Below are 14,210 nucleotides of genomic sequence, written 5' to 3' on the forward strand. Positions count from 1 at the left end.
CCGGAGAATCGTAGATCGGGGAAGCGGGCGCCGTTGACAGACCGCCCGAAGTGCCAGGGTCCACCAAGGGTGTCGGAGGCACCGCCGTCGCTTTGGCCAGGAAGGCGTCACGAAGACGCTCGAAGGCGTCCTTATCCACGCCCTGGGACTCCGATGAAGGCCCCTCACTCCGGGGTCTCTTCGGAGCGGGCGGCAACCCGCCGGACGTCCCCGGGAGCACGGGGGGCGGCGGCACCTGCGCCGCCGCCAGCTTGGCACACTCCTCCACGATGCGGGCCGAGAGGCGGTCCTCCATGGGCCCCACCACCTCCGTCACACAACGATAGATGGAGCTGTCCACCGCCTGATAAAACTCATCATCCTGCAGATAGGGGCAGGCCTCCTCCTCATACTCCCCTTCCATGTCGGAACCAAGGGCAAATGCGGGGCACCCAAGAGGGCGGCAACCGAGAAAGTTCTCGAATGTGGGCAGGCCCAGCGGCTGCGATCACGTTTTGGGCCAGCTGACGTGGCAGGTGGGCTGCACCAACCCCCAAGCGCGCAGACCCTCCTCGCCGGGACCGGGTCTACGTACCCCTCAAGCGCGCTAGGCCACACACTGTTTAAAGAGGTGCACAGATCTCGCCCGAAGGCGATCCACGCGGTCAAAACCGCTATACAGGCCCCAGAGGGCGTCAAAATTGTGAAAGTACAGACCCGGATCACCAGGTGTCAGAGGGGTACGCGAGGGTCGGCCCCTGCGCAAGCAGACCCCACGGCGCGGCTCCTCGTACTGCGGAGGCGCGCCGGAGGGTCGGCGAGACGACAGGCCGCCCCCTTGCGGTCTATGTACACACCGCACACCAGTGGGAATAAAGTCGCGTAGGAACGAAGAACGTTCCCGCAACCAGGGACTCTGAAAGGGAATAAACCACACAAGGAGTCCCCAAAGACCGCAAGACAATCAAGTACAATAAAGAAGACAAAATAGAAAAACACTTATCTGGCTGCGGGAGCAGCGAAGAAAGAGGAGGAAGATGATGGGAAGTCCGGTTATATAGGGATGATGAACAGTGACAAAGGACTGTGGACTATGATTATGACAAAGAGACTCTTGGGAGTTGTTGTTGATTTTTTGTTGAACATTACGTTAATGCTTTATGTTTAAAGCATTTTTTGTTCTTATTATATCTTTTCCTAAGCTGCTGTGGTTTCTTTATGTTAATAAAGCGAAGGAAGATATAGCATAATCTGAAGCCTCCGGTCCTGACATAGAAATAAGGTCTGCCTTCAAGGATTTTTTTCAGAATATATATCAGGAGGACATGAATACCTCATCTGATAGAATAAAGGAGTGTCTGTAAGGCATTTCTTTACCATCTCTAACCGTAGAACAATGCTTATCTTTGGATAAGAGGATCACGGAAGAAGAGGTGATAAATGTAATAAAAAACAGCAAGAGAGGTAAAGCGGCGGGGCCCGACGGCTTGCCGTCTGAAATATATAAACACCAAATAACTGAAATTTCTCCTCTTCTCGTAGATATATTTAACCAAATTTTGCAAGAAGGAATCTTACCCCCTACCTCCTGGAATAATGCTTCCATTACACTCATCCTGAAACCAGGCAAGGTCGCTTCCGACTGCGGTTCATACCGTCCCATTTCAATACTTAATGCGGACTATAACATCTTAACATTCCTTTTAGCCAAGAGATTGAGCCAGGTTGCTCCAGAAGTCCTACATTCCAATCAGAAGGGCTTCGTGAAGGGTCGCCAGCTCTTTGAGCTGACGTATGACCTTATAGGAGCAATCGATATGGCGACAACTTCTTCTGTGCCATTGGCAATTCTCATGCTGGACGCCACCAAGGCCTTCGACAGGGTCAATTGGTTATACCTGCGGGGGTCTTGGAAATGTTTGGCATGGGATGCTCTTTTCGTAGAGCAGTGGATCTTATATACCATAATCCAACTGCCTACGTTTTGGTTAAAGGTGGACTATCCGAGTCATTTACCATCGCAAGGGGCACACGACAGGGGTGCCCCTTATCTCCTCTACTTTTCGATCTTTATAATGAGCCCTTTGCGCAGAAAATCCGCCAGGCTAATAACATCAAGCCTTTTAAGTATAGAGATTGGGAAAAAAAGTGTCACTGTATGCCGATGATGTTATGATCATGACGTCGGATATCAGCACCCCATTTCCAGCAGCTATAAACTTGGCCCTCGAGTTCGGGGAAATCTCAGGGTACGAGGTTAACGCCTTGTAACAGGGTGAGGCTGAATAAAAACGAGGAGTGGTGGACACCCGGAAATGACCCAGTAATACCTCCTTCCTTGCAGACGGACATATGGGGTTCAGATCAGGACGGACTCGAAGAAGAGGAACACGGCGCCTTTAATTGGGCGTTCACGGAGGAGGAGGACACTCCTTCTGTACACGTCAGCGATACCGGATTGGTTAAATCCCAGGAAGTGATGTTTGTGGCGTGTGACATCACCCCGGAGGAGAAGGCGAGGAGCGGAGTTGGAGAGCGGGCGACTGGAGTTTGCAGCAGCGAAGGATTACGAGGAATAACCGAAGAACATCCCAGAGAAGGCGGAGAGGAGTCTCACGGAGAGCCAGGAGGCCAACGACCCTGTGAGCCGCCGTGCCACTCTCCCGGGGGAGTAGCGTGGCTAACCCAGGTATGGCGGCGTATGGCGGCTTGGGTGGGAAGCAAGCATGTATAAAGTGTACAAAGCCTGTGTATGTGTTTCCTCGTCTCCCCACCCTCTTGTTTCCTTTACCCCGCGTTTACCCTCACTGTCTGTAAAACCCGACTCACTTCACTGACTTACGTTAGAGATACGTGTTCACCGGTGATTCCCCCATCTCACTACACACGGCCCCTAGGTGCAACTTCCCCAGTAGACAGCGGAACTAACGGCTCCCTTTCTGTTGGTCTTCTTTTTGCATGGGACACCGGAGCCAAGGGAATCGCCTTAATGACCAGACCTTAACCAGACCTTGAAGTGCATTGCTAATATCAGAAGACCAAGAGGAGGAATACCCGAATGCCAAAACGGATCCCAGTCAATTTGCCAAAGAGAGACTTACTTTCAGAACGAGGAGAACTTTAATGTTAAAATCGAATCGTGGGATACCAATAAAACCATCTTTAACCCCACGACCCGGTGTCGTTCTCGTTCCTGACCAACAACCTAGTACATCTACTACCCCTGGTCCACAAGCCCAGCCCACACGCCTCTAAGACGGAAACAATGGCTTGGAACAGTGATCTAACAGTTTTCAATGGCTGTGTGTCTGTAGTATTGTATAATAAAGGTCTTACAAAAAAAAAAGAAAACCCAGTTCCAGTTGATCTTTTTTTAGTTCCACCTTAGTCAAAGGGGCCTGATGCTCCCAGGATTCAGCTAGACCCAATTTAATCATAAGATCCTTCAGATCCCTTAGCCATTTGACCCTTTTATTAGAGTCCAGGGTGATCAGTTCGGAAAGGCCAGCCGCATAATGTGCCAATTCAGGGGTGCGTCTTAATCTTGCCCAATACAAGAGAGGACGGAGTCTGGCCACCTCACTAATTGAGCGTCTACCCATGTCTAGGAATAAATGTTTTAGTGGTGTGTAAATAGGGACCGAGACCAAGTCTCTGATGAATTTATTCTCAGATCTTTAGATCTCTTCTATTTTTTCAAAGCCCCAGAGTTCGGGACTATAGGTTGCCGAGCTCACAGCTTTGCCTTCATAAACAACTAAAGCCGGGGCGACCAGTCTAGATGGAGAAGAACGTTGCTCTATTGAGAAAACCTGCAACCCGCTTATGGTTCAATAACTCCTTACTCAGATGCGACCCCCATAACATTTTGTCTGAAAGCCTAATCCCCAGGTAGTCAAAGGAGTGAACTTGCTCGTGAAGGGAGCCATTAAGAGTGAGTTTAGGTCTAAAATGGTTCCCAGGGTTAAAAGCCATGAACTTAGTCTTTGAAATGTTGATGGAAAGATCCCTTGATGTAAAAAATAATTGGAAACGGGTAGAGTTTTTGGAGACCCATCGGAGTTTTTGAGATTAGAAGGGTATCGTCCGCAAAAAGGAAGGTAGCAATTTTTTCCCCCGCCAGGGTTGGAGCGTTAGCTGGAATTTGGCTCAAAAAATCAACCACACCATTCACATATGGTGAAAAAGGTGTGGGAGCCAACACACAACCCTGGCGGACGCCCCTATTTACTGGAATCCTCTCCGTGGTTTGCCCTTCTTCTCCCCATCTGATACAAGCATAGGTATCCTCATGAAGGCATCTTAGAATAGATAGAATATAGGGGGGATACCCATATCCTGTAGCACTGTCCAGAGCTTTGCACGTGGGGCCAAGTCGAAAGCCGTCTTGAGATCAATAAACGCAAGATACAGGCTTCCCTTTCCTATGGCTTCCACTTTCCAATAAAGGAGAAGTAGTCTAAAGACTTGGTCAACTGTGCTGGTGGCCTTCCTAAAACCTACTTGGCAATTAGAAAGGATTCCCTCCTCCTCCATCCATAGCTGAATCCTATTTAGAAGGGTTCTGCCTACCACTTTCTGCATACAGTCTAATAAATAAAAACGCCTGTAATTGGCGGGGTCCTGTCGGTCGCCTTTTTTTAAAAATGGGTATTACCTCAGCCTCTTTCCATGAATTCGGTACTTCTGCTCCTTCCATTATACTATTAATCATAAGTAGGATGTAACGGGGCCCACCTATGTGGTTCCAATAAAAACAAATCGCCCGGGATACCATCTGGTCCTGCCCCTTTTGCAGGACTAATGCATTTGATGGCGCTCTCGACCTCGTTCAGGCTGAATGGATTTGTGTATTCGTAGGGAGTTGGGGCCTGGTTACCGAGCGAATTATCTGGCTCCCCCTCGACTTCCTCTGTATATAAGTGAGCAAAATGATCCCACCAAACCTGGCTCCCGATATGATTAGGAATAGGAGAATTATCATTCCTTTCTCTCTTCTTAATTAAAGCCCAAAAGGAAGCAGAATTTCTCAAACTTGACACCTCTTTTAAGTACTCCGAATGGGCCTCCTCCCAGTCACGCTTAGCTAAATTCAGAGATAGATTGTAATCCTTTCTCACTAGTTTAACCATGGGAGAGTTTTTCTCCTTTACGGCTGCTATTAAGACTTTCCTTTTCTCTTTACAATTCTCCGTGAACCATAAGTTATGTTTTCTTAGTTTCCGCTTTCCATGGCCTGTACTTGCACCTCCTACAAACTGTGCACCAATCAAATGTATGGTTTCTTGGTGGATATGGGGAATCTTCTCCCGCCCCTGCCCTGCTGCCAAAAATTCCTTTAAATCGCCTGTCTTTGCAGTTAAAATTGTGGAGATATGCTCAATCTTTAGATCCTCCCCCGCCACCTTAGGCGCCTACCGCAATTTGACAATATTAACTCCTTGGTTGGAAGATGGGCCGTCAAGGTAGAATTTGGGTTTGTAGAGCGGGGAACCCATCGATTCTTCATTTTTAGCGTTAGGGGGTTATGGTCACTGTCAACGGTATGGCACACCTCCATATTGATGACATCTACCCTTAGGCGCAAGTCCACCAGAATATAATCAATTCGGGATGGGCATGCTAATTTGTTAAAGGTATATTCCCCCGTATATCGGAAGGGGTTCTGCCATTGGCAGCTCTAAGCCCAAATTCCAAGGTCATGGCGTTTACTTGTGTTATAATCTGGGACCATCTTTTAACAGGCGGCAAAGCTATAGGGGGCACACCCAAATTGCTGTCCTCCTCCATTGTGTCAAAAAGATCTTTGTGGCTGAGTGGCTCGAATGTACAATTAAAATTGCCCGCTACAACCATTTTAGCGGTGGGGGGCATTTGGATAGGAGATCTTCCAATTTATTCAGAATTGCCGAGGACTTGCCACTCATGGTCCCCCTTATATAGACATTAAAAAGTTCCAGAGACTCAGCACCCTTGGGGCCTTAAAAGTTAACCACATAATATCATGGCTGTCGCTATCGTGAATAAAGGCAGACCATCCCAAATCTATTCTAATCCATGCAATTAGGCCTCCAGAGGGCCTGCCTTTTCCACTAGTCATGGCAGGAGTATGGAATGTGGTATAGCCGAAGTTATATAGCGCCCCCACACTCCAAGTCTCCTGAAAAAGGCATACATCATGGCTACCCACAAACCCATTCCTCAAGGTACAGGCCTATTTTTCTTTAGTTCGGCTATATTCCAAGAAAGAATGTTCAGATGATTCTGTGCATGTGGGTTTGGGGAAGGAGCGTCATTATTATTAACAATCTTTTGGGGTATGGGCAAAGGGGGAGCCAACGGATGCTCGTGAAAATACGAAGCTGAGGGTCCATGACATAGGGGGCGGTACCTGCTTTCGGTTGGCTCTAAAGGATTATAATGGAGTCAATTGTTAGCTTCCAACGCAGACAAGGCCCCTCTACTACCTCAAGCGTATTCCTTTGCCTCAGGTACAATGGGGTAGCTGAATGCGTGAGGAGTCTGGGGATGATGTTCTAAACTCGAGTGCAACCAGATTATTGACCAAACTAGGATCCACTAAGGTTAACTCAATATTATCCAATGGAGAGTTGGTAGATGTGCATCTCCTAGCCTTATTGATTAATGAATCACTGGTTTCGTACCTGCTAGGGTCGGTGATTTTGGGAACATTAGCCATAAAGACTATGTTTGGAGATGTACTCACAGCCCTGGTTTGCTTTGGGCCTAGGGAAGATATTAAGGGCCGAAGGGCACCAGTACTCTGTGATTTATGTAGTACGCTTAGAGAGGTAACAAGGGGGCACTATCTATTTCTCCTCTCCGGGCCATGATGGGGGCTATTAGATGTGTAGTTACGTGCGGCTTCTATCCCCCCTAACTGGTTCACGCGTGACAATCCCCCCTCTTCCTCGAACTAGCCAATGGCGGGGGTGTTAATGTGGGGGCGTTAATGTGGGGACAGCTGGATCACTAGGTGAGGCAACTGGAGCATATCTATTAGAACATAAAACATTGTGACCCACCTCACTTATCACCCTCTTCTCTGTCTGTACATCACCGAGATTGTGGACATGAAGTTCTGGGTCTAGCTGCAGCTGGTTCGCTGTCCCCCCCCCACCCCCCCTTTTACCGCCCTGTTTGGTTCTATGGACCAATTACGGAATTACTAATTTTTTGGGTTGGACTACAAGGGTGTTAGATATGGCCTCTACCACTTTAGTACCAGGGTCTTCGGTTAGAATATCTTCGCATTCCTGGATGACACTATCTATCCTATACATTACACAATTAGCTGCGGCGCTTTTAACAGTTTTCCTTTGCCTCTTTTTCTTACTTTGGACTGTTAGTGGCCCATTACCTCCCCCAACTCCCTCCATTGCTTTCATCTTCCCCATTAATGATAATCAGCACCCCTTAGGAGACCAAAACTAAGAGCCGTTACGCTGTAAATAGTACAAGAGAAACTTCCCAGCGAAACTTGTTAGGATTAATCCCACTCGAGGTACAAGAACAAGCTTAACAGAAGAAACAGTCAAAAATAGCACACCAAGGAAACAAAAGGGAGACAAATACCGGAACAGATGTAGGGAACCTGGCCCAGCCCTGCCTCTGACTGTCTCGGACGGCCTCAGACGGCCCTCCCTTTGCCTGGGTTTCGCCCGGCGCCCGCCTGCGTCCCGCATAGCGAGGACCGCAACTGTTTAAATGGGAGGTAGAGACGGGCCGGCTGCTCGGTTCCAGGTGTGCAAGTTCCGTGCAGGCTCCTGGTCCTTGGAGTCCTCCGCTGGTAGAGCAGGCACGATTGTCCGTTGCTGGGTGGGGAAAAGGTGTCCCACTGCTGTGGCTACAGTCTGCGAGTTGCCCTCTCACTCAAACGACCTCTGCAAGCAGCATCCGCGAAGCGGAGGCTGCGAGAGGTTAAATGGGAGGTGGAGGCGGGGCCGTCGGCTCAGTTCCAGGTGTGCAAGTTCCGTGGAGGCTCCTGGTCCTTGGAGTCCTCCGCTGGTAGAGCAGGCACCATTTTCATTTAAACCATTCTGTAGAGTTACCTGTGTTTTTCCAAAACCCTGACTCTGTAGCAGAAAGAGCTCTACATTCACTAGACGTTAAAAGAGCTCTTCTTTATTATATAGATAGGACCAAATCCTTTTGTAAAACAGAGCAATTGTTTGTATCTTTCTCTCCACCACATAAAGGCAACCCCATCTCTAAAGCTGGAATTGCAAGGTGGATTGTAAAATGTATACAAATATGCTATCAAAAAGCAAAACGTACATTAACAGTTTTTCCTAGAGCGCACTCTGCGTGCAAAGTAAGAGCCTCTATGGCTTTGTTAGGGAACATTCCCCTAGAAGACATCTGAAAGGCAGCAACATGGTCTACAACACACACCTTCACTAAACACTACTGTGTTGATGTGCAAGCCAAGCAGCAAGCTGCAGTAGGCCAAGCTGTTTTAAAAACTCTTTTTCAAACTACTGCAACGGGTACAGGTGACCACCGCTAGGGGAGAAACTGATGCACAATCGATGCAAAGTGTAGAATCTGCAGCTCATATGCCTCGAACGAAAAATGCTACTTACCAGTAGGCATCTGTTCTTGGCATGTAGAGCTGCAGAGTACTGCCCTCCCGCCTCTCCGGGACCTGTATCTGTTCCAGTTTTATCTTAATTGAATATACACGCATGGACATCCTTTCTTTACTTATACTAACTCCATGATTTCCCATCATGGCGAAAAACAATCTAAGGATGGAGCTGATGCCCATGCGCACTATCGTCCAAGGGAGGAGTCCCCTATCTCGTGACTACAAAAGACTTCTTCCAAGACGACAACATCATCCGAGCCCAACACCAGGTGGCAATCTAATGCAAAGTTTAGTACTCTGCAGCTCTACATGCCAAGAACAGATGCATACTGGTAAGTAGCATTTTCCTTATCGTCACAGGCACTGATTGAGCAAACCAGAGGGCTTGCAAGTGGTAAAATTGTTTGTACATCTGGCCCAGGTTACTTACAAGATGGTCTCTTCCTTGCTACCACAATCTAGCTCCAGAGCGACCATCCAGGGTATCAAAACCTTTAAACATTTTTAAAGATCAATCATTCGTCTCCGGTTTCATGCAGTAATGTATGTGCTGCTTACAATAATAGATACGTAATCTTTCATCACTGATCTAACGTGTTAGTGCTACTTTTCAGAGTCCCAAGTTTTTTCATCATTCTAAATAGGTGTTTTAAGAAGTGTTAATGTATGTAAAGAGAAAAACACTGGATAGGCCAAACATTTATTTTGCCACTTTTGATGTGAATGTTTTTTTTTTCTAGAGCCCTGCGCCCCGGTGACAAAGGCTTTTGTGCTCGTGCCAGAGTTCCTGTGCCCTCCAATAAAGATTATTTGGTCAGGCCAAAGTGGAATGTGGAAACGGATTCCTCGCGGGTAAGTGTTGACAGTTTGCGATGCTAAATCCCAATGTGCTGCACCCTTCAGGTTCTTCATTATTTCCTTGTTCAGCTCCATGTTTTGTTAGCTCTTTAAGGACAGTTTTACCATGTCCTTGTGATTGCTTCCTATATGTATTCATGCTTACTGTGTTTTTCACCCTCTAGTTACCAATGACTATTACCCATCTATTTTATTCCCACTGATAGCAAAGATTCCTTAAAAATGCTTGCAAAAATTTTCCTGCCGCTTTTTGGGGTTTCTCGCCACTTCTAAAACCCGATATGGTTTTGAGATGGACCAGCATTTTTGAGCCCCTTGATCCATGTACGAAATCATTTGTTTTCACTTTCGTTTTAGTTTATTTTTGGTGTCCCCGGATGTTATGCGACCTAATCTCAGAATTCAAAATTGAGTTACAAGACTGGAGTTCTGGACTTTTTTGGTTCCGTCCAGAGGTGTCAGGGTACAACACCCGAAGACCCCGGAGTTCCACCTGCCTTGGTGCACAAATGAACAGAAACACGGGCTTCTCGATGGTGGCGTCAAAGACCAAAGGTTTATTACTGCAGGGACACAGAAGTCGCAGAATCTACACACGGGCAGAGACTAGGAGCCTGTTCGATTTGTACAAAGTGGGTTGCTCCTTATATACGGTTTTTTATGCTAGGGGCAAATTCTTTACATGTAATACATTCCAAAAACCTTTGTGTCTAAAACAATAAATATTTGGTGTTACACAGGAACCGTCGATAATATCTGAGGCCAAACATTGCGAAGAGAGGGGTTCCCACTAGTTTGTCACAATTCCCTGTCAATATTGCATTCAGGACCCGGACCGCCTCATCGTAAAGTTCGTTACCTCCCCCTAATAAAGATTCAGAAAGAAAGAAACAGAGCCAGGTGTGGAAGATAGAAAAGTGGGATAAGGGATGTTTGTGGGTTGTAAATGGGCAAGGCTACCGGCTTCGGCCGCCTAATCATGATCAGGTACAATGGACACGAAGACCAGTTTGGCAGGACTGGCCTCGGGCAGAGGAGGCAGCCTTTGTCGAGTCATGCAGCTACAGCGTGATCTGGTTTAAGGTGCACGTGTCATGTAAGAGGTGAATCTTCGGCTAAGGCTACGTGTCCTTAATCAAAGTGGAGTGAATGAAGTGATCAGAGGCTATTGCATATGTGAGGGCAAGGAAACACAAAATGGCGGCCATGATCTAAGATGGATGCCGTGGGTATATCAGAAATATGTCAATGGAAGGGGTGCTCTTGCTCGTAGCGTAGCGAAAACACTAGGATATACTAAATGGATCATTTGCGGTTCACTGATACCAATATTAGGTATTTCCGACAAACTTAAAATCACGGGTTCAAGTCGTCACGGAACCGTCACGGAACCTCAGACCCTCCTTTTGCCCTTACATAGGCAATTACTCAGTCTATGTCAGAATCTAGTTCTATGCTCATCAGGTCAGTGACATGTTGCTGTATCATCATCCTTTCTCGTGTCTTTTCTCCAAACGCAGGTGGCTTTCTGAGACAAGTCGCAGCACAAAGACTACACAGAGCAGGACCACACTGGATAATCAGACAACATGAGAATAGGAATACTAGGATGACACCAATGACCATTAGAACCTTCCATCCCCACGCTGAGATCAGAGTCCAAAGCCACTCCATGAAGGACCAGTTTCCCTTGTCTACATGTATGGAGTCTGAAATTTTGTGCAACTTAGAGATCGCCTCATAGACTGTTGGAGCATTATTAGGAATAAAGACACAGCAGCTCGATTGGATCATTCTGCATACCCCACCTCGATCTGCAAGTATAACGTCTAGAACCATACGGTTCTGCAACGTCATGAGCCTATCCGCCTGAAGCTCAGCTGTCAGATTGCTAAGGGCACCAGCAGTTTCAGTAATAGTAGATTCAACTACCCGTGTTAGCTGACGTATGTTTCTACTATTGGCCATAGGTCCCCAGAACGGAAGGAAGCCTTTGAAGAAGTCTCCGGCTTCCTGACCAGCGGTATCTTCCTTGCTGAAGACACCTCTCGCTACTCTTGTTCTATGGTAATCAGGTGAAGCAGTGTATGTCGGAGGCAATAATCGAGCAATATAACATGATCCTGAGAAGTCGGCAGGCAACCATGTATAAGCTCTGTCTCGACAAATGAAATAGGTACCCCTAGCAGTAAGAAAAGCAGGGGAAGAGTTAGCCGGAAACACATAAGTCTCTACGCACTCACTCCTCCCTAGCTGAGCTTTCGGATTTCTCCCATTACCTTGCAAACAGACCTGACCTCGGTGAGGTACGACCCAGATTGGAGTTGAGCTTTTACGCTTGCTTTCTCCTAAACTAAGGCGATACTCTGAAGTATTCCAACTTAAATATACTCGCAATTCGTCTCTAGGGTATGATGGAGTATTATTGACGTCCTTGACCATGTCAATAATTCCCTGGACTAAAGCTTTGTTAGCAGAGTTATATTTAGTGGAACGCGGTGGACGTGGAGGATAGGTTTCAAGGGCATAAGCAAAGATGGTTTGGAAGGCCTGAAATGATCCATTATAGCTGTAAGGCAAAACCAGATATGGAATACCTTTATCCATAGTGTGAGGTATCAAGCCACATACCCAGCAGTCTGTAGTGTTAACTACCAGTTGGTGTTGGTGCAAGAGCTGTACAAAAGTGTTGTTGGTGAATTCTGAGCGTCTGGCTTGCTCATGTTCCGGAAACGAGTGAAAAGAGTGTAAGGAAGAAACAGTAGAAATAGCAGGATCAAGGGGAGGTACTGTAGAAACTGGCACAAAAATCAAATTTATGCTAAAGACAATTCCACCCACCAATGTTGCTAAAACAATCAAAAATGTAACGGCACATTGCATCAAGAAACATTTGCTGTGAAGAATTCTATTAAGTCTGTTTCTGCGAACGTAAATCACATTCTTTCGTTGCAGCGCAGGAAGCTCCATCTTCTACAATCCGCTCGCGACCACTGATGATGTGTACGTAGATGAAAATGCCTCTATCAGCTCCGGGAGTTCCCAGAACCAACAGAAAGATCGACCTTGTGTCAGACCCCTGCAAATTCAAACTAGGCACACAGCCACGACCCTACGGCTACCCAGACGGCAAGGCAATTTTAAAAACAATAAACAATAGCAAACTTCCTGGCTGAAGGCAAAATGTTCAATATATCAAAAATCACAATATGCAGTTGCCTGCTTTATTTGTCCTTTTTATGGCTTCTAAGGTTGTATCTCTTCTTCGCTGGTACTGTCTGATCGGAAAATAGTGTATTACTAGCAGCTGTTGCAGAGTTTAAGTTCGCAGATAGCAAAGTTTCTTCTGATGCTGGAGACAAATGTTCAGTGTTCAAAGGAGTCTTTTCAGGAGGAGAGTCAAGTTTCAAAGTGTCAGTAATCAAATCGGCATCGCTGAAAGGAATAAACTTCGGAGTGATTTCAGATTCGGAGGCACCAATTCCCTTCTTCACCCAGTTGTCGTAAGGCAGCGGCAAAGGAACACGCTTTACGTGAGAAGCGTGAATCCAATGCTTACGGCCAGCGACACGTACGGCTGTCCTCGTTGCCAGCAGGACCTGGAAGGGGCCGATGTAGCGAGGCTGAAGATTCTTTGTCCTCGCAAAGTTTCTGACCACCACGTGGTCGCCGGGTTTCAGCTGATGCCCTGGACTCTCCGGAGGTTTTGGCAAAGCATCGAAGACCTGTTGATGAATAAGACTTAATTTAGCAGTCAAGTCGTAAAGGTAGTCTATCAACATAGGATATTCAATGGAGCAAAATTGTTTAGGCCTTGGCACACCCCAGATATTTGCCGGGCGGCCAAACACAATCTCATATGGAGAAAGCCCTATTCTAGAATGAACTGTTGCTCTCGTTGATAACAAGGCCAAAGGAAGTGCGTCTGGCCAGGCTAAACCTGTGGATGCTTGTATTTTGGCTATCTTAAGCTTCAGAGTGCCATTGTAACCCTCGACTAAACCAGCAGATTGGGGATGGTTTGCACTATGGAATTTTTGTTTCAATCCTAGACCGGCACACACACTCTGCATAACTTTCCCTATAAACTCACTTCCGTTATCTGACCATACAATCCGTGGCATTCCATATCTAGGGAAAAATTCCTTGAGAAGAATTTTGGCAGTTGATAAAGCAGTGTTGTCTTTTAGTGGGTATGCTTCTATCCACCTGGAAAAAGCACAAACTACCACCAGGACGTACTTTAAATTGTTGCAGCGTTCCATGTGAATGAAGTCTAACTGAATCACTTCAAAGGGGCAGGAAGGAGGAGCGAAATGACCAGCTGGAGTTGGAGTTCCCTTGCCAGGATTATGCATCAAGCACACCATGCAATTTTTCACCACTCTCTCTGCACACTTACTGATTCCCTCATTCTTCCAGACCGAAGCCAACATCTTACATATCCCTTTAGAACTTATATGCGCTACTCCATGCGCCATCGTCACTACTGCAAGCACATATGCATCAGGCAACATCCAACGCTGCTGTTCTGTCAAATCAATCCAACATCCATTCGAGTCCAACTTCCCCGTACTTTCTCTCCATACACGTTTCTCTTCCTCAGTCGCTTCTTTCTGAATCTCTTTCACACTTTCCATAGTGTCCTCACACATTCCAGACTCAGCAATCCATCTTGCAGACGTAGCAACGTACATTCTACTCATCGTGTCTCTAGCTGTCTGTTTAGCAGTTTCATCAGCAAAGGCATTCCCACGACCAA

General features: G+C 46.8%; 1 protein-coding gene across 4 annotated transcripts in view; it reads left to right on the plus strand.

The window, feature by feature from the left end:
- The window catches only part of IWS1 (interacts with SUPT6H, CTD assembly factor 1), a 273,237-nt gene that overhangs the window by 190,670 nt on the left and 68,357 nt on the right, over nt 1-14,210 (plus strand). For all 4 annotated transcript variants that reach the window (XM_086943814.1, XM_086943815.1, XM_086943816.1 and 1 more), the window contains exon 13: nt 9,331-9,442. In XM_086943814.1, the coding sequence (XP_086799940.1) occupies nt 9,331-9,442 (112 nt within the window). The remainder of the gene's footprint in view (nt 1-9,330; nt 9,443-14,210) is intronic.

This window comes from Lissotriton vulgaris, chromosome 11, assembly GCF_964263255.1.
Source record: "Lissotriton vulgaris chromosome 11, aLisVul1.2, whole genome shotgun sequence".
Taxonomy (NCBI): domain Eukaryota; kingdom Metazoa; phylum Chordata; class Amphibia; order Caudata; family Salamandridae; genus Lissotriton; species Lissotriton vulgaris.